Source organism: Lissotriton vulgaris, chromosome 10, assembly GCF_964263255.1.
Source record: "Lissotriton vulgaris chromosome 10, aLisVul1.2, whole genome shotgun sequence".
Lineage (NCBI taxonomy): Eukaryota > Metazoa > Chordata > Amphibia > Caudata > Salamandridae > Lissotriton > Lissotriton vulgaris.
This window is the reverse complement of record NC_141698.1, coordinates 47,036,569-47,057,699: the sequence shown is the minus strand read 5'-3', so window position 1 is coordinate 47,057,699 and position 21,131 is coordinate 47,036,569. Positions and strand designations below refer to the sequence as shown.

The window sequence follows — 21,131 nt, the reverse complement described above, 5'->3', positions numbered from 1 at the left end:
TAATAGGGTCACTAGTGTTTGTGTGGGGCAGGGGCCTTAGGGTATGATAGCCACACCTGATGGGCCATGGCCACTATTTTGGCATACTGGGGGAATTGACTGCCCCCTACCACGAACGTCTTGATGGCATCCTGTAGTGTAATAAAACTTCCCAACTGGTTGAGTTCAGAGAGCATCTAACATCTACCCATTTGCCATCTAGCTATCACCATCATGCTGGCCATTTGTGCAAAGGGGCGAACTATCTAAATCAAGAGCAGAAGGTGCCTGTCAAATTATTCGTTGCACCGCTCGCTCCCAGAGACTGCCCATCATCCTCATCACGTGAGGTAATTAAGGAGGAATTTGCCAATCCCTCATCAGCAGTATCCCAAGCTGGTGGCCATCAAGTGTGCCTTCCAGTATGGAGTGTTCCCAATTAGGCTCACCATCTAACCAGTGAACATTTTATTGTAGTTGTACTGCCAGATAATATAAGTCCATTCCACCCCTATCCCATGGTTGTTTTATGGTACTGAGGTACATTCTACTTCTCTTGCCTGCCCAGAGAAGCTGTATGAGCAGTTTATCGAAGTACCTCAATTTTTTTCAGGGAGTTTCATACATTGTACCATGTAGCATTTTGAGTCATTGTTGTACTATCACCATTGTATTTAAGGCTATTTTTCCCATGAGTGACAGTCTCAGTGTAAATCAAAATATAATAAAAGAGTGTAGGTTGTAAAGAACTCGGCCCAGGCTCAGATCTTGAAACCGACGTTCCCAGGGTATGACCTGAATGCCAAGATATTTGACACTATCTACCTTCCAGGATAGCCACGCATCTGGAAGGCTGTCAACAGAGAGGCACTTCAGGCGGCCCAATAGGAATAGAGCAGACTTTGCAGTCTGAACCCGTAGTTAGGAAATTTGGAGATCCACGCAAGAATAACCTGCCAGAGCCGCCATGCAAACATCTCCATGCCAATGGCAAAAATTAGGTGCCACGCCGTAGGACAATTTCGGCCTAGAAGCATCATCCAGTCCTCACCCTAGCCTGGGAGTTTGAGTAAAGCAATGTAACCCACTTAATGTATGTGTTTCCCAATCCCAGAAAGCTTATCCAGTATGATGACATCCTGGCACCATCAATTTGAAATAGTGCTAGTGTATCAACTGTACTGTAGCTGCTTTGTGGTGAGAATGTTTTAGCTTTCTTTATTAGAGAGGTGGTACCGGGCCATTTTGATTATCTAGGTGATGTGTTGCTTTTGAGATGCAATCCATGTCCAGAGTGAATCCTATACACATGGCATTGGGTGAAATTTGGGGTTTAAGTCTGTCAAGGTCCATGTTTTTGAGCCAGGTTTGGAGTAGGTGTTGCTTTTTGTTCATGACAAATGGTATGAACTAGAAGGAAGTCTTACTTTAATGTGCTGCTGCACTGAAAACTTAGCAGGCCTACATAAATGTTGTTTGGGTGCATTACACCATTAAAGATATAACTATTGTCTTTACTTGTGCATGCTTTATAGAAATGTCTGTAAGACAAGGTGTAAAGGGTAAATTAGACTAATAATAACACCTAGGTCTCTGTTTCTGTGCGACATTGTATCATTGTTAAGTTAAAATGTATAACATCTATTGGTCTCAGAAATGAAAAATGTTTTGATGATTTTCATGTGATCAATAGACCTGCCAAAAGTACCAGTGCATCATCCACCAATCATGCAACATAGGTGGACTAGTCTCGTCATGATTCTGCTCTTCAGTGCCTGTCCCCCCTCAGAGGCCTGTTCTTGTGTGGATTTTCATCTACAGTCTTTCTTCTGCAATTGGGATTTTGGTGAGTCTTCTCCAAAACGTTTTCAAAACCATAGTTGGCAGTAGATGTCTAACAATCATAACTCTGGTGATGGAGGGCCCGATTCACAGAACTAATTTAAGACAAAATCCTAATTTACTACTTTTGGTATTCACAGAAGTTAGGATTTTGTCTTAAGTTTGTTTTAAGACAGACTTAAGACAAAATCCTAACTTAAGTCTGTCTTAAGTCTGTCTTAAGACAAACTTAAGACAAAATCCTACCTTCTGTGAATACCAAAAGTAGTAAGTTTAGGATTTTGTCTTAAGTTAGTTCTGTGAATCGGGCCCGGAAAGTTTCATTTATGTGTTTATCTGCTTGTGCAACTTCATCATGTCACCATTTCAATGTTTTTAATTATATGAAGGAATGGTTATTAAAATGCAGGTTTAAGGGATAGAAAATGGTGCAACAGTGTAGATGGAGGACTTGATGAATACATAAAATTTCTAATGCCAATACTGTTAAGTCATATAAGATCTGTCAAGTAATGATGGATTGTTTATTCACAAAGGGTAGGGACACGCAAGGATGCTCTGTCTTCAGTTTGATATTTACTAAAAGTATGAGACAATGAACATTTTCAGAATCAGGACCCTGTTTTGCTGCTTTGCTCTTCAGTCCAGTCCAGTCATGCAGCTCCATTCTGTGTAGCCTATTGAGTGAAATCATTCCATTTCGAAGGCGCATTTGCAATGCACGTTAGTCAAGTATTTCTGAGTTGGTAATTCATGGTATTGGGTTGACAATCACTATTGCTGTCTGAGAAAACAGCCAATACAAACTGGGCGAAACCTGCATGCTGTCTGAATCTATAGTCTCCTATACCTAAGAGATATCACTACTGTATGAAACTTTAGCAACTCTCTAGTTTTATAGTCTATAGCCAGAGATTGTGAAGTGTGTGAATGTGTTTTACTTTTCCACCCTCCACATTGCAAAGATAACCTCAGTCATAATGTATTACTGGGAATCAGATTTTAATTGGCAGGATAGAAAAATTATTAGTTATATGAAAATTAAAAATGATTCTCCTTGTAGTAGTTGATTGTCTGGCTATGTAAGTCACCTATTTACTGTGGCTTTTCAGACATTTTATAGGGAAATTGGGCAAAAATCCCAACTTCCATCAGCATTTTCTTGAGCTGGGCCCAGTGGTGTTGCTAGCTCTTTGGCAGACTGTGGCGGCCCCTGCACTTGCAGACCCGCGGTGGCAGCATTGACGGGCGGGTGTGCTGGCAAGATCCTTCCGTTTGACCCGCGGTAGCCGCATTGAAGTGTGGGGGTTGCTGGAGATTGCCACCCGAGACGGCAGGTAAGAGTGGGGGGAGGCTGCCGCCCCCGCCACCCTTGCAGCGCTACTGGCAGGGCCAATTCCAAAACCCCTTCAGTGAGTTAGACTTTCTTGGAACAGAGTTGCACTGAAATTTTTCAAAAAACTCTTTCCAGACATTATATTTGCTTACTCCCTCACTCGCTCATTGCTTTTTAAGGCCGATATATGTGACACAACACTTTTGAAGACTTATAGATGTCAATAACTCTGCCATGATCCACATACAGAACACAGTTAAGTCCACTGACTGGTCACGTCTGAATCTGGGGCACAACCTGAAGGCCAAAACAGACAATGCATGCTCTCGTCCTGGAACGCGTTGCCATGTACAAACCCAGAGCTATTACCTGTGAGGAGAATTCGCTGCTGACGTTCTGCTTTATGTCACACAGTGATAAAAGGAGAGTTTCTATCTGAGAGAAATGCGACTACGGATTCTGGATTCTCATTCGAGGGCTATGACATTCAAGTAAAAGAGGTATGCATGATATTATTCATTTATTTATTTCCCTCTATATTAAATTTAATTAATTTATTTATTCTATTTTTATAAATCTTTCTAATACAATAATTAAATAAAATTTAGCAGTGTAGGTGTGTATTAACCTTGACCATCTAATGTCAGAAGTTGGTTACAGACATATCAGATCATTTTCTGGCTTTGACACTTTGCAGCTTTACTGTTCCAAAAAGAGGGGGCAGGACTGTGCATGTCGAACCTTCATTCAACTAGTAATTGTAACAGACTTCATCAACATAGTTCTCATTAACGTCCTAATGGAGGCATCAGTTGAGCATGCTCATTTTACTTCTCCAAGCTGTCATAACACAGGTCACAATGGAATTATTCTATCCACTCAGTGATAGACCTGGCCCACTAGTCTCTCTTCCTTGTTTCATTTTTTCCCACATTTGAAAGACAAGGGGGCATATTATCAAGGGGGTTTATCTCCGCTTTTTTGGCTTTAAGAGCCAAGAAAGCGGAGATAAAATTATCTACCTATTACCTAGCTGTCGCTAACACCAGTTAGCGACAGCTAGTAGGAGATAGCGACCATCTTGGGCCCCGCTTTGCATGTCAGTGATATTTATCACTAATGACATGCAAAGTGGGCGTGCCAAGATGTTAGCGACTGGAAACAGTCGCTAACATCGCTGTCTCCTATTACCAACTTTTGGAGATATTCGGGCTAAGCGCGAATATCTCCAAAAGCTAACACCTGCCCCTGAGCAGTTCTTAGCCATGTTATCCAATGGTAGGTGGATAACATGGCTAAGAGCATTAGCTCAGTAATGCATGAATGTCGCTGACTTTTCAGCGATATTCATGCATTTCGGCCGATTTTTATCGCTTAGGAGATATACCTTGATAATAGCAAGGTCCTAAGCGATAAAAATCGCCGCAGCTCAGCGATAAAAATATCGCCGCTAAACCAACATAGCGATAATTATCGCTAGTTGTTGGTAATATGCCCCAAGGTTTATACATTTGAACAGCTGCACCCTTCAATGTCAGGATACCCTGGTGCTGCTTCAAAACTAGAAATGCGGCTACCACTCCACACCCCACCTTGTGTTCCAGAAGTCTGCTTCCTCCACAAGACGCCGAGGTCAAGGAAATCTGAAGTAGTCTCTGTATGATGAAAGGTGAAATATTTGAGCTCATGAAATAATGTGAATATGTTAAAAGCAGTTGTTCAAGAATAGCCGTTTTAACATGCCCTGTTTCGGCCAACATCTGTTAACACTTCCCTCTAGTCACCCCGGCCTCCGTCTAAACACAGGGTTTCATTTATTAGATGCTGTCTAATGGGTACTTTATTGAAAAGTCTTGGCCCCGTTTGAAAACACAGTGGTTTGTGAGAACACCAAACCCAGGGGCAGATTTACAATAACCGGCACATCCCTGAATATCAGCAGGTATGCACCAGTTATTTTGCGTTCCGGTAGACACTTCTTGCGCCACCATGGATGCACCACATTTACAATGCGGTGCACCATGGGGCAAGAATAGACAGATGCGTGACGCATCTGCTGCCATAAAGGTGACGCATTGCTGCAGTCGCGTTGCAAGCGCGACGCAGATCCAGCAAGGCTCAGATTGCCCCTATGCCTAACATGCTGCATCAATCCTTATGCCCTCTTCAAGCTGGCGCATGGTTTGACTAAGCATGGCCATAAAAGTGACTGTGTGAAATCTTGTATATTTCACTCAGCCACTTTTAGGAGGTGTTCCTGCGCTGGAATGCCCCCATCTGTGCCAGAATGCCCACAAGTGGCGCAGGGCTTTACAACGTGACGCATCTCCCTAGATGGATCACGTTGTAAATACCCGCAGCATGGCGCTGGCTTTGCACCGCCGCTGCCTCACAAAAGTGATGCAACGGCGGCGCAATGTGGCGTACGGGGCTTGTAAATCTGCCTCCTAGTCTTCTATGTGTGGGCATAAATGCATCATATGTAATGAAGCAATTCACATTGACCACCAGCCATCTTGTTCTACTTTTCTATCCAAAATCGGTATCCAACTAAGGAGAGCATGATGATCATGAACTGGGCATTTGTCCATTTACATCAACTTTCATCTTCAATTTTGGGACACAGTTGTTGAGACTTTGGCCTCGATTACATGTCTGGCGGTCCACAGACCCCCAGACTTTCGGGGTGCAGTGGTGGATCCCGACCAGCCTATCATGAGTCGCATGGTGGGACCGCCACAGCAGTGGCTGTTCCCTGGAGGTGTTGCGGTATTCAGGAGGCTGCAATATGCATGGCGGGACTGCTTTGGTTCCGCCAAGCAAATTACGAGATTCCTCTCCGCTGGTGGTGTCATGGAGGTTCTTATTTCATGTACACTGTGCCGGACAGGATACAAAGGGGGCCCTGCAGAGCCCCCGGTTCCTCCTCAACATGGGGATGCAGACAGGGAGTGCACACCATATGCCCCCCCTGTGTGCATGTACTGCAGTTACTGCACAACATTAACTTTTCAGTCCATGCCGTGGAGGATCTGAATTTTGCATTCCCATTGCGGTGCCCATTTTTAGATGCAGTGCCATGGGAATGCCTAAAATCAGCCCACCAGAGAGAAGGAATCTCCACATCTGGCAGAGGATCTAACCACAGCTTTTGCGGTGTGGCAGTGGGGAGGACCCGAAAAAGAACAGGAGTGAAACCCATAAACCAAACTGGGACTGGGTATACGGTATATCTAGAGCACAATTCCCAATAGGTACCAATAGATAAGTCAATTTCAAGTGTGTATGCATCAAGCATTACAGGCAAAGGACAACAAGGAGTCTCAATTCATTCGAAAAAGGCTTATTAATCACCGTTGTTGTTTCAAATGGGGATACAGTTAAAAAGCAGCACTGTACATGAAAGCATTCATGAGACAACCCAAATGGCACTTGGTGACAAGGTGATAACAAGGTGAAAGTGACGACGCAAGTGAACGTGGTGAACAGCGTGATCGGCGCAAAGTGACAAGGAATATACAGTGAAGGCTCAAAAATAAATTCACATTATTTCAATATTTCAAGTAGAACACAGTTATGAGCCTAGAAGTAATGCGCCAGAGAATTGCGCTGCAGTGTCGACGGCGTTTCGATCCTCAGTGGTTTGGGATCCTCTTCAGGACAGGGTTGACAATTGATGGAGTGCTGAAATTGAAGAAAAACGCTGGTACTGGGTAGTTACCAGTCGTAAAGGAGCTTTAGATGCAGGCGATCAAAGGAATGAGTTGTGGGCCGTCCTGCGGGAGTTCAGGTATCATAAATCGAAGCCGGTACAGTGCCTGAGTGACTCTTGCGCTGGAGCAGACTAAATCAGTAGTCCGAGTACCGACTCGTACGGAGGTTAGTGTCGGCTCAACGCCGTCGACACTGCAGCGCAATTCTCTGGCGCATTACTTCTAGGCTCATAACTGTGTTCTACTTGAAATATTGAAATAATGTGAATTTATTTTTAAGCCTTCACTGTATATTCCTTGTCACTTTGCCCCGATCACGCTGTTCACCACGTTCACTTGCGTCGTCACTTTCACCTTGTTATCACCTTGTCACCAAGTGCCATTTGGGTTGTCTCATGAATGCTTTCATGTACAGTGCTGCTTTTTAACTGTATCCCCATTTGAAACAACAACGGTGATTAATAAGCCTTTTTCAAATGAATTGAGACTCCTTGTTGTCCTTTGCCTGTAATGCTTGATGCATACACACTTGAAATTGCCTTATCTATTGGTACCTATTGGGACATTGTGCTCTAGATATAGTGGGGAGGACCCAGCGTCACACTGTCAAAGTCTTCATCAGGCCCTTTGTGTTGTCTCTATGGCCCAGTGTAGTAGGTGAGAGACCATGACTGATAACACTGGAATGTATATTAGGAACTTGCCACTCACTGCCTTTTTCATCATAATTGGATCACAACCTTCAGCCCTGAACCCATACACCACAAGTTGCAGCACCACTGTTCAATAATAATTAGGCTTCAGATAGTGAAGCCTCTAATCCGCTCCTAACATCAGATACCCTGGGCACTCAAACGATTTCTTCTGTTGAATCCTTGTTCAACATAGTGGAGTGGTGTGGCTCACTGGTTAGAGGTGGCAGACCCGGAAGCAGAGGACGGCCCGGGACCAGGGTTCAATTCCCAACGCGGCAGGGTCGTGGACCAGGGTCAGCGGACTCGATAATTCTCGCCTCGGTGCCTACTCTAACCAGGGATCACACTCGGCAACTCTGGGCATTAGCGTGCCTTATCTCCACAACGGCCCCCCACATACGCTTGGGATGCCTGGTTTCTCCTTGGAGATACCCAGCAGGGACCATCTCACAGGGAAAGCCAGGACGGGTTCCCCAGCGGTCTCGGGCACTGAGATACCCCATGGCGGCGTGATACTTGCGCTTTACAAGACACCATTACATTACATAGTAGATTTACGTAATTTACACATGGGCAAATAGCACATGTGCAATTGACACATGGGCAATGGAGGATCGCTTAAACCACCCCCTTTTGCCTTGACCAAAATAGGGGTGATATTAAGCTACAGAAAGAGTTTGTACTGAACCCACTGACATTACTGACTAGTGGACTACTAAGGACATGGACACAATCAAAGCAAATTATTACATCCTGGTGCTGTGTGAGATGTCTTTTGCAAAATAGTCGAATACATCAGCTGTACCTTGGCACAGCTGTGCACACTGTTGTTTTTCTGCAACTTGATGCATGCATGGATCCATTTTATTTTCATGGTCAGGTTGAATAGGGTTATTCGTGCCAAGCGATATCTTTTATGCTGTTTATATGCTGACACTTCAGTTTACAAAAAAATGTAATACACATACTTTCATCTTCCTCTTTCAGGTTTTTAAGGGAGGAGCTTTTTTGAAAAATGTCATCTTTGTTTCCCGATTGGTTAAAACAACATGTGAAATCTCATTCAACTATAGAAACACAGACTGCCTCATCGTAGGTAAGTGTTTTGTGAATTACATCTGTCAGTCCCTTCGAGCCCTACCTGGCATTCTTTCAGTTCTCAGTGTTGCTTTTTATGATAGGTTTGCCTGTAGTGGATCTGCTTCAATAACATTTCTAGTTCAAAAGCAGAAAGAAAGATGAACAAAGTTCTGTTTTCGAGAAGTCCATGTCAACTGAAAGATCTGTGACCTCAACGCTGGGGCTCAGCCTTACACTATGTTTTGGTAATTAATTCAAAGACAGTCACTGCAACTCCCCTTCTGCCAACTCTGCAGCCCATGGAATTCCTGTCCTGGGTGGGAGGTACTCTCCCTGTGGCTATCTTGCAGATGGCAAGTACCCACATGGACCTCCTTGAGATGAAGAACCTGGATTGCCCCATTACCAGTTCCTATGATATTAGCGGTAGCCCCCGGACTGAGTTCCAGAGAGTCATATTTGATTTTAGATCAAAGTGGCTGAGCAACTCTCATCTGAGTGCAGCATTTGATACTCTTTCTTTTGCATAATGTCATGATCTGTCATCCTGCTAGAATTATTGCTTTGGTACTTTTTTCATTGGTCACAGTTTTCTCCTTCAGGTAGAGCACAGGCTGCCCTGCATCTCCTTCTGTTTCTGTCTTTAATGCTTTAATTTGTGAAGTTTTATAGGGTTCCTCACTTAGTCCTACTCTGATCAACTTGATCAACCACTTTAGCTCTTCTCATTAAATGCTTTGCCTTTTCTCCAATTTCTTCTGCTGATGATGCTAAAATAATTGTTCAGCGCTGGGATGCCCCTGGGTAGCCAGCGCTATACAAATCTGGGATCTATGACAGAATTTCGACAGACAGAATTTCGACCTACACAAATATCGGCGTAATTATATCGATTGCAAGAATATCGACGCCCTATGTACAACATGGTAAATACCAAAATATTGAAAAAATAATATCGATGTTAAAAATATCGTTGTCAAATATATCGTTTTTTTGGGGTTTAAAATAAAATGAAAAATACTGTAAATAATACTTATAAATTACTTAAACATATTTAAATATATTTAATAATGGTAAAAAAAAAAAGAATACATATTTAATAAAAAAAATAATATTATTAAATCATATATAATATATACTTAATTAACAATAATTACTATTCCCACTCCAGTGGGTGCAACAGTAGGGAAAACTGACCCTGAACCCAAAAAATACCCCTTTACCCAAAAACTGAAAACTGACCCTGAACCCTAAAAATACCCCTTTACCCAAAAACTGAAAACTGACTCTGAACCCTAAAAATACCCTTTTACCCAAAAACTGAAAACTGACCCTGAACCCTAAAAATACCCCTTTACCCAAAAACCCAAAACTGACCCTGAACCCTAAAAATACTCCTTTACCCAAAATTAATTAATATTACAATTAAATTAATTCCCACCCTATTCCCCTTTAAACCCACAACCCGCTCCAGTAGTAAAACATATAATTTAGTTAAAAATATACATAAATTATCAATTAATTAATCAATTAATCAATTAAAATAAATCATTGCCAATTAATATTTAATTGCAAAATAAATTAATCATTAAAAAATAATTATTTAATTACAAATAAATTACTTCCCACCCTATTCCCCTAAAAACCCACAACCCGCTCCAGTAGTAAAACATATAATTTAGTTAAAAATATACATAAATTATCAAATAATTAATCAATTAATCAATTAAAATAAATCATTGCCAATTAATATTTAATTGAAAAATAAATTAATCATTAAAAAATTATTATTTAATTACAAATAAATTACTTCCCACCCTATTCCCCTAAAAACCCACAACCCACTCTGGTAGTAAAACATATAATTTACTTTTATATATTTTTTATTTATAAAAACATATTAAACACATATTATAACAATTAATTTAAATACTTAACTAAAATTTCTAACACATATTAGTAAATCGAAATTACTTACATCGATATATATGCTATTGATATAAGTAATTTCGATATTACTTACCTTAGGGTCGATATTCTTGCCATCGATATTCTGGACATCGATATTCTGTCCCTTCAATATTAGCAACTCGATATAAGTGTAAGTCGAAATTAAAAATTCGATATTTTGACTGTGTACCACAAATCTGTACTCATTCATTCACTCATTCATTGTGTCATTTACAATAGTCTGGGGCAGATTCAGTGCCTGCTATCGTCAGTGGCTTCATAGATGAAGTTTCACTTTTTATAGCTTAATGTTGACCCAATGGAGGTGCTCTTCATTGGATGCTTTGTCTTCTTTTGGGTGTAGTTTTTGAGGATTATCTGTCATCAGCAAAGTCACCAAGATAACTCCCTACTGCTTCCACCATTTACTTATTATGTGCGAACAATCATGCCATCGATTTCAGCAGATAGCCAGAAGGTGATGATTCAGTTTCCTATTCTTCCTAGTCCAGATGAGTGCTACAAACTGTTTCCACATCTTCCATCTTATCTGTTGATGATATGGCCAAGAGTCCAAAAGGCAGCAGCTCGACTGTTACCTGGCCTCTCTTTTAACTCTGATATTTCTCATCACTTGATCTCCCTGAGTTCCCTTCTAGTGGCTAAAAGATTCATTTTGAATGCGCTCTGCCTGTGTGATAAGAGTGCGCGTAATTTAGCACCAATATATCTTCATGCTCTTATTGAAAGGTATATCCTCCATAAATCCCAGTGCTCGTCCGCTGGCAGCCAAGTCCTGGAATTATCATACCCAGGACAGTCACACCTGCCATTCTAAAACAGAACTCAAGGATTGGTGTTTAGGATGTCATCAGACACTGACCCTTTTCCTAGCTTAAGTGCCAGGACACACTTTTTGAGGGTAAATGCTTGCTAAATAGTTATTTTCATTCATTAATTTTTGGATATGCGTGAGAAAATGTCCGTGCCTGTCTTCCCAGACTACTGTTGTTGTGAGAAAGTGAGTTTATTATTGCACTGCTGTTTCTATTGACAAGAAATTAATATTAGATATAATGCTTCCTTTATTCATTGTTGCTGAAAATAACAGGTTCTACTATTAGCCAATTAAAGGTCCCCGATTTGCCAACTTTAGGAAGAATGGAAGGCATAGTCTGCCTTGCCAGGATCAGCTTTTAGCCTTGGATATCACTGCCTGTTCATTATTGTGTAATCACATCTCTGAGCTTAGCAGTGTAAGTAAAATAAAGGTACAGCACTACATTATGCAGCACAGAAACTTGCTGTGATGCATTGTGTGAAAGGGAGAGAGCAGAAATGTGCCATATCTACTATGACATGGTGCACTACAGCTCTCGCATTGCACTGGTGCACATAATGACGGCTAGTGCCAATGCAGGCACCCTTGCGCCAAGTTGTAATTGTGCCTGAATTACGGGCATGATTGTTTTGTGCAGGTTGGGCTTTGTGTATTCCTCCCAGACAGTGACAACATAAGGGATATCTCCCTGCAAACCTATGTTCCAAGAGGCGTATTCCTGTTTGTATGTGCGCTGCAGAGTGTAGCACACACAGAAAGAAGTAACAAGGTGAAATAAAGATATTTGTTCTCTCTCGGGTAGGCACACCATTTTTTCAGAAACCCAGGATTAATGCCTTTAGTAAATCAGGGTTTGCATCACAGTACATGGGTGGATGCATAGGACTGCCCATTCTCCTCCCATGTAATGTCTACCCGATGCAGTGTAAAGCAACACACCTCAAGGCACTGTGTTGTGTTAGTTTATTTTTTAATGCAAGCAACATATTGCAACGCAAATCAGCCCTTGTGTGGCTTTGCAAACCTTGACTAGCAGTTTGCATTGTGGAGCAACCACAATACAAAATGTTAGTAAATCTGAGCCTCAATTTCTTTCCATCAAGGGAACTATATTTATAAGTTGAAGATGTTCTCTGATTGGCACCTTGCTGAGATTTTCACTTCTTTCATGACTTCTCAGATGCAAGGTTTAATATTTGTAATTTGGAAGCGAAATTTGGGATGTGAGTTATTTCAATCTTGTGTTAAACCTTAGCACAGACAAAACAAAATGACAGTCGGATCCCAGACCTGCTGTGCATCAAAGGTCGCTGGCAGTGCATGCTAAAGTTCAGTGTATGCACTACACAATCATATAGTTATGAGCTTTTCTGCTATCACAATGCTGTACTGAGTGCCTGCTTATTTGAGCCTGCAGCGCATAAAGTGAATTCAAATGCCAAATGTTGGAAGGTTGAAAATTAGTAGTGATAGGTAATGACTTTCCACCGTTAATAAGGCAACAAACAAAATAAATGGGTCAGTCAAGGGCCCAATAAATTATTCCCTTGCTGAACCCTTGGTAGCTGGCAAAGAGCTGAGAGGTGTAACGTAGGAGGCAAGTGAGTAAAGCATTTAAAAAACACCAATACATTAAATAATTAAGGCACAACACACAATAAAAATCCAACTCCACGAAAACAACAAAAATCCAGGGCCCAATTCACAAAGGTAAACTTAGACGTTTGGTCCAAGTTTAGACCAAATGTTTTCAGTTTACGACTTTGGCCATTCACAAAGGGCATTTTCGAGAACTATCTTTAAGTATGCACTCTGACACACAGTCCCACAGAAAATCCATTGTCTCTCTAGCAGGCTACTTCACACCTCATTAAGACAGCTTGGCTCTCTGCCTGGCAGATGCTAACCAACCAGGAGAGGGCAGCTGGAACGCTGGATTTGGCTTACAGAAAAGAGAGTTTGATAACTTATAGTCTGTGATAGTGATTATAAATCTAACCGTGGCAAGTTGTTGGATTTATCACAACTATCATTTTAAGTCCTTGAATGACATTTTTAACTCCTTACTTTCAACATGTACTTACATAAAATATTATTTATTAGCCTATGGAACTGTTTGCTACAAAGGGAGAAAACGAAATTGGCAGTTTTTCCCTCACATCTTTTATAATGTCCCTGCTTATAGTTAAATGGCACCCTACCCCTGGGGCACCTAGAGGAGACCTTAGGGGTGACTTATATGTAATAATACCATAGATTACTACCTAGGAAGTGTCTTTAATTCCAAAGTAGAATTTGCATATAATTATCATTTAAATGCTGCATGCAAGGCATGGTTGGCTTTTAACATGACTGCAGGCAACACAGTAGTGCACACTCTAGTGCAGGAAATCTACAGGGGCTCTAAACCTCCCGCCAACTACGACCATCCAATCAAGCCCTCGCCGCGATTCCTCGCATCCAAAGATCCACCATGGGGGGAAGATCCTTCTCCTACTTAGCGGCCAAAACCCGGAATTCTCTCCCCACCCACCTCCGCCTCACACAGAACCACCTCTCCTTTGGAAAACAACTAAAAACTTGGTTATTCGATAAGTAACGTACACCCCCTCCCTCAAGTGCCTTGAGACCCTCTGGGTGAGTTGTGTGCTATACAAATTTTGACTTGACTTGACTTGAATTATACCTAACTATGTACTTTTAATCAGAGCACAGGCCTTGGGTCTGGTTAGCAGAGCCCAGTGAGCTGTCAGAGTCATAAAACCAGCACCTAGAAGTCAAAATGGTGGCAAAAAGTAGTGGGGGGGGGGCACTCGATATTACAAGAAACCACCCCTGCGCACTCACCCACTATCTGACAAATACGTTAAATTAATATCGGAGAGAAATGGGGAGTCAAACAATACACAAAAATCCCTAGTTAAACAAAGTTCAAATTTGTTTTGGGAATTTGTATTGCTTTCGTCGATGAACATTTTATTAACAAGTATATTACATTCTTATTTGAAAAACTCATCCAATCAAACAAGTAAAACAATAAACTATACTAGTAAGTTCCATGAAGTTTTTACAATAAAAAATCATAGGTACACATATCTCACAGATAGAATCCTCTTCTTGAGGGCCAAAAAGTATTTTATAAGTGTCCCATATTGCAAATCAATTAATCAAAAAGTGTCCCTAATGCCAATAGTTGTCATGTATCAAACAATGTTCACAAAATAGTCAAGAGTTTATGATAAAGTGATTCATTCACAGTTCAATGTTTCAGGAAATTACACATCCATCAAAAAGAGAGCCTTTTAGCTCAGAGATCCTGCATTGATACATTGTATCAAACGTCAGTGTATGTATGTTCACAGCTAAGTTCAGCCTCCCTGCAGGTCAGATATCACTAAATGCGCCGGAAAGTCCCTATGTCAACTTCCACATCTAACCATTGTAAAGTCACACACACAATACAGATTTTAATTTTGTTGAACTAGTGATTTTTGTGTATTTTTGACTCCCCACTACTCTCCGATATTAATACACTGAATTTATTTAACTGGATACTTCTTAATATGAGTGCTTACAGCACAGCTCAGAGACAGAAAAGGGCAAACCTAGCTCATTGTTTCCAAGCTGTACTATTTGAAAAAAAAAAGCACTAAATCAGAGAAATATTGGGTTGAATCAATTAAACACTGCAGCCACATAAAAGCAGTAACTTGGCTCTATGTTAGTAAAGCCCATCATGATAAGACCCCATCTGCTTTTGCTGAATCCATGATTCTTTACAGCTATTCTATTCTTTTTTAAACAAACTTAAATAGTGCATGCCTACCTTTAGAACTCGCAGCGCTGTCAGTGCAGCTAAAAAAGAAGGGAATTACTGAAATGCAGTCTGAGACAGCCTGGTCTTTAGTACCTTATGGACTGAACTCCTTTTCAAGAACTCACAGAGGGAGAGGAAGGGTGTTCCACACCTTACATGCATTGAATGAAAAGGATCGCCTTCCCGATTTTACTTTCTTAATCTAAGGGATCTTAGTGAAGAAGGTATTGGAGGATTGCGGCGATCTCCCCGGTTTGTTGAAGGAAAGCAATGACCTGGTGATCGCAGGACCTTTGTCCCCCAGTGACCTGTGCATGATGTAGAGGGATTTACATTTAATCCGCTCTGCTATATGCAGTGTAGGAGATGCAGGACTTGACGTGCAGCTTGATGTCTTGGAAGATTATACAGTAATCATGCTGCACATTTCTGTTCCACCTGTATTTTTTTGATTGTGTCTTTAGGAGCTCCCAAATTCAGGAAATTCCCACAGTGCAGGCAGGTAAGGAATACGTGCCTGCACCACGATGCAGGGGGAGGATGGAGAGGTAATATTTTATGCAGCATCCTTAGCATCCCATAGCAGGTCGCAGCTAGTTTAACCACCATCAGATTTAGGAGACTCATCTAGCCACATCCCTAGGCTCTTTATTGCCAGTTTATGTGATGGAACTGAAACTAAACAATTTGGCCAGCTCAAATGTGAAAGGTGGTCTGTATTGTTGCCCAAAAACATATGCTCTGTTTTTCTCCATTCAGTTTCAGACAATAGCTCCTCATCCAATGTGCAAGCTTTTCCAAACAGAGTCCTAAAGAAGGTGCTGTTGAGCCATCTATCTGAGTGAGTGAAAAGACCAACTGTGTGTTCTCAGCAAAAGGGAGGACGATCTCTGCAAGAGGTCTCAGATATTCATTAAAATGGGTTGGGCTTACCATCAAGCTTTGCGGAACTCAGCATTTTAGTGGAAAACTCTCTGAGGTACAGTTTCCGTCACAAATCTGTACTGTCCTATCCTCATGATAAGACTTCAACCAACCAAGAGCAGTTTCCTCAATGCCAGCATTCTGTAATAACCTCACAAGAATATTGTGGTCCATGGTATCGAAAGCTCAGATCTAGGAGGATGACTGCGGCTGAGCTACCCTTATCAAGTAGCCTTTTTGCTTCTTCAACCATTGTCAGCAAGGCCATCTCAGTGCCATGGAAAAGATTGAATCCAGTCTATAACGGATGCAGGATGTCATACTTCTCTAAAAATTGGGAGAATGACTGATTTGTGTGTTTTTTTACGATTTTGCTAATCCATGGTAAGCGAGATATTGGACGGTAATTTGCGAAATCCAACAGGTCAAGATTAGGCTTTTTCAACGGAGCCTTCATTTTTTTTTTTTTTTTTTTTAAATATATTTTTATTGCAGGAATTAGCCAAAGTTACATGACAGATCAGCAATATAGCCGCAGTGAAAAAGAAAAACAACCGATCCCCCGTGGAGAAACACCTTGTATGCACAGCCATTCAGCCCGCAACCCGAGGGTCGGGCGGCGCCTGCTATAAAGTCTCATATGGGGATCCGGCATATTGCTGAGGTTGATCTGGATAAATGGGCGATCTTCATCTGCTTTTCTAGATCATCCTAAAAGAAACAACCCCCCCCAACACCCACCCAACCCAATCCCTCCCCCCACCCAGCCCCGCCGTCAGTGTGGTGTATATGTAGAAAGAGCGTGTGGGAAGAAACCGTAAGGAACAGCGTGGAGACCAGTGTTATGGGTGCCTAGCGGGACTCAGGTTGTGCTGCGTCATCACTCTCGGAATCGCTGGAAGCGCTATAATCTCGCAGGGCCTGCACTAACGTCTCCCATTCCAATGCCGTTTCTAGCGCCCTCTCATTCCGTTGTCGCCTCGCCAGCTGGTATCGCAGGGCGCTCTCCCCCGTGGCCCACTTAAGGAGTTCATTGTGCCATTTAGCTCCCGTTGGACCAACTCGTGCCTTCCAATGCCTGGTTATCTCCCTTTTTGCGAGGATAAGCCCTAGGTCAATAAATTTGCTAGATATTTTGTTTTTAGGGGTATGAGGGAACCAATGTAGGATCGCCACCGCCGCGTCAAATGTCAAGGTTCTCCCAGTGACTCCAGTGAGGGTTTCCTCCACCAGGAGCCAGTAGGAGGACAGCGCCGGGCAGGACCATAGCATGTGTATTAGGTCCGCCGCGGTTGTTCGGCATCTGGGGCAGGCCGCCGTGTCTGTGGCGAAGTATTGTTGGATTTTCGCCGGAGTCAGGTAGGCCCTGTGAAGTATATAAAAATGAACCAATTGAAACCGGGCGTGGCGTGTGCCTTTCCAAGCTCGACGCATGAGTTGCGCCCACGTCGTTTCCGGTATATCTTTCCCTATATCGGTTTCCCAGCGGTTCCGCAGTATGGCAAGCGGGGGCAGACCTTCATTAATTAATCTGTTATATAAACACGTGACTGCCTTGACCGTCCCCGTGGACATCATAGCATATTGGCACACCGATGATGTTGGTTGCTCCTCCATACCCCTCTTCCAGTGCGTCTGAATTGCCCTAATTATAGCTGTATGAAGTAGGAAGTCGCCTCGGGGGACGTCAAAACGGTCCAGAATCTCCTGGAAGGGTAATAACACCCCATATTCATAAAGATCTCCCACTAGCTGCACCCCTGCATCTTCCCAATGCCTTAGGCGCGACCAGTCTCCACCGTGCGGCAAAGCCGTTAACATCCCCAATGGAATCTCCGGAGCATATGGGAGTTTCAGCTCCCCCCAGGCGTGGGCGCGATTCCAGCACAGCCGTATAGTCCGTTCCTCAAGCGTAAGATCTTGCAGGGCTAAGCGCTGGCGCAATGCAACGTAGGAAATAACGTGTCTGGGCATTCCCCTGCCTCTCCCTTCCTCCGGGCTTCGGAACTCTCTCGCTATTTCTTGGGTAAAGGTTTGCAATTGAGCCGCCAAGTAGTATTTTTCAAAATCCGGCACCGCCAGGCCGCCCTCCGATTTTGGTCTCATCAGGGTCTTGAGTGCCACCCTTCGGCGGCTCGATCCCCAGAGGAACCCCACCACCATGGATCTCAAGAGCCGGAATGTGGCCGGCGGAATCCAAATCGGGAGCGCTCTAAAATAATATATCAGCCGTGGCAGTGCCACCATTTTCAATAGTGCTACTCGCCCAGCCGCCGAAAGCGGCAGGGTGGTCCAGAAGTCCATGTTACTCCGCAGCGCGCGAATACAGCGGGCTATATTGCCGTCCAGAAGATCGGCTGGGTCATGGTACACATATACTCCTAGGTATTTGAGGCAGCAAGGTTCCCATCTAATTACCCTAGTGATGTCAGGCCTGGGCTCTCCCTTCCGAACCGGGAATAGGCAGGTCTTGGCCCAATTCACCTTGAGGCCCGAGATCTCTCCGAAGGTCGTGAGAGCCTCCTCGGCCCCATCTAGAGCATTACCCGAGTCCTCAAGAAAGAGCAGCAGGTCATCGGCGTACAGAGAGATATATTGCTGTCCAGACAAGGTCCGTAGTCCGCCGAAATAAGCTCCGGTCCGGACCGATAATGCTAGCGGTTCCACCGCGAGCGCGAAGAGTAGGGGAGATAACGAGCAACCCTGTCTCGTGCCTCGTTCCACTGGGTATTGTTGGGAGACCAGCGGGCCCGCCCTCACCCTGGCCGACGCCGAAGCGTATAGAACCATGGTCCATCTGACGAATCCCTCTCCTAGACCGAATCGCAGTAGCACTCTACTGAAATATTCCCATTCCAGGCTGTCAAAGGCCTTTTCCAAGTCAACCGAAAGGACCAAGGGGCAAACGGCCTCTGCATGTGGTTCCTCTAGTAGACGGAATAAGCAACGAATATTCATGGTTGTATTGCGTCTAGGGATAAATCCTGCCTGGTCCTCATGCACCAAGGAGCGCATGTGCCCCAGCAGTCTCGATGCCAATATGCTGCTCAGGATCTTATAATCGACCGTTAGCATTGATAACGGTCGATAAGACGCCGGGTCATCGGACTCCCTACCAGGTTTGAGGCACCCAGGCCCTCGTCACCAGCCGACTGGACTACGGCAACGCCCTCTACGCCAGTACCACCGCCAAGCTCCAGAAGAGACTCCAGCGGATCCAGAACGCCTCAGCCAGACTCATCCTCGACATACCACGAACCAGCCACATCTCCGGACATCTGAGAGACCTGCACTGGCTCCCCGTCAACAAAAGAATCACCTTCCGCCTCCTCACCCACGCACACAAAGCCCTACACGACCAAGGCCCGAGCTACCTCAACAGCCGAGTCGACTTCTACGCTCCCAAACGCCACCTCCGATCAGCCAACCTCGCCCTCGCCGCCGTCCCCAGCATCCGAAGAGCGACTACAGGAGGAAGGTCCTTCTCCTACCTGGCCGCCAAGACCTGGAACTCCCTCCCGACCGACCTGCGCCTGACCCAAGACCACCTCTCCTTCAGGAAGAAGCTGAAGACATGGCTGTTCGAGCAGTAGCGGCACCTCCCCTCCCCCAGCGCCTTGAGACCCTACGGGTATGTAGTGCGCTCTATAAAGGTCATTGATTGATTGGATTGAGGGGGACCACCAAGGCTTTGCACATCGAGCCGGGGAGGCGCCCCAAGCGTTTCGCTTCCTTATAGACTATTAATAGTCGGGGTGCCAGTAGATCTACGTAGGTGGAGTAAAATTCGACCGGGAGCCCATCGAGGCTCGGGGTCTTGTTTCTCGCCATCCCTTTTATGGCGCTACAGATTTCCCCAAGTTCTATATCGGTGCCCAGGGCCTTCGCTATGTCAGGTTCCAATGCGGGAATCTCTAAGGATTGTAAATAGTCGTCGATCAGGGTAGGATCACGGGTTAGTCTACTGCAGTATAGCCGTTCATAGTAGCGCAAGTAGCAATCGAGTATCTCCGGTTGGGTATGCACCTCAAGTCCCTCCGCGGTGCGCATGGACACCGTCGGGGAGGTCCGGCGCGTGGGATTGGCCAACCAAGCTAAGAGCACGCCCGACCTGTTCCCTTCCGTGAGCGACCTGGTAACATAGGCCTTATAATCGAAGCATCGCAAACGTTCGACCTCCGCCGCCACCGCCTCTCTCGCTGCAGCAGTGCGTTCTTGGAGTTCCGGGTGGCCGGGGCGGTGAAGCTCCATCTCACGGAGCTTCCGGTCCGCGTTGGCCAGGTCATCAAGGATGACACGACGCATTCCCACTTTCTTGGATATACAGTAGCCCCTGATCACCACCTTAAAAGCATCCCACTCCGAGGCCCTCGATCCCGCAGTGCCCCCATTAGTCGCAAAATAGTCAGTAATCTTATCCTCTAGGTCCGCCTTGAAGACTATATCCTCTAATATCTCGGGACGCAGTTTCCAAGTGGGTACACTGGGGACCCCGGGAAACCACCTGAAATCCGCTAACAGGGGGTTTTGATCCGAGATGGTCCTAGCCAAATACTCAGATCGGACGGTCGCGGACACCGATTCCGCCGACCCCAGGAACCCATCTAGTCTCACATGTAATTTGTGCATACCAGAAAAGTACGAGTAATCCCTAGTATGGGGGTGCTGTGCCCGCCAAATGTCTGTCAGCCCCCATTGAGCCTGCCATTCCCTCCTGCCTTTGGCTACTCGTCGGACCGGGGAGTCCGGAAGGGGAAGGTGCGAGCGGTCGATGTCGACATCCACCACCGAGTTAAAATCTCCTCCCAACAGGAAATGGGCCAAGGAGCCCGATAGCCCGGACAGGAAGGCGAGCTGGTCCACGTTAGGCGCATAAATGCAACAAATATTCAGTGCCCTACCCCCTAATGTGCCAGAAATAGCCACGTAGCGTCCCTCCGGATCCACCATAGAT

At 44.3% G+C, this 21,131-nt stretch overlaps 1 protein-coding gene across 1 annotated transcript in view; it reads left to right on the top strand.

Annotated features, from left to right (window-relative positions):
- LOC147684560 (metalloproteinase inhibitor 1-like) overlaps positions 1 to 21,131 on the top strand; it is a 71,388-nt gene that overhangs the window by 42,591 nt on the left and 7,666 nt on the right. The window contains exons 2-4 of the mRNA XM_086940399.1: positions 1,673 to 1,825; positions 3,572 to 3,657; positions 8,553 to 8,661. Coding sequence (XP_086796525.1) covers positions 1,708 to 1,825; positions 3,572 to 3,657; positions 8,553 to 8,661 — 313 coding nt within the window. The 5' untranslated portion in view covers positions 1,673 to 1,707. The remainder of the gene's footprint in view (positions 1 to 1,672; positions 1,826 to 3,571; positions 3,658 to 8,552; positions 8,662 to 21,131) is intronic.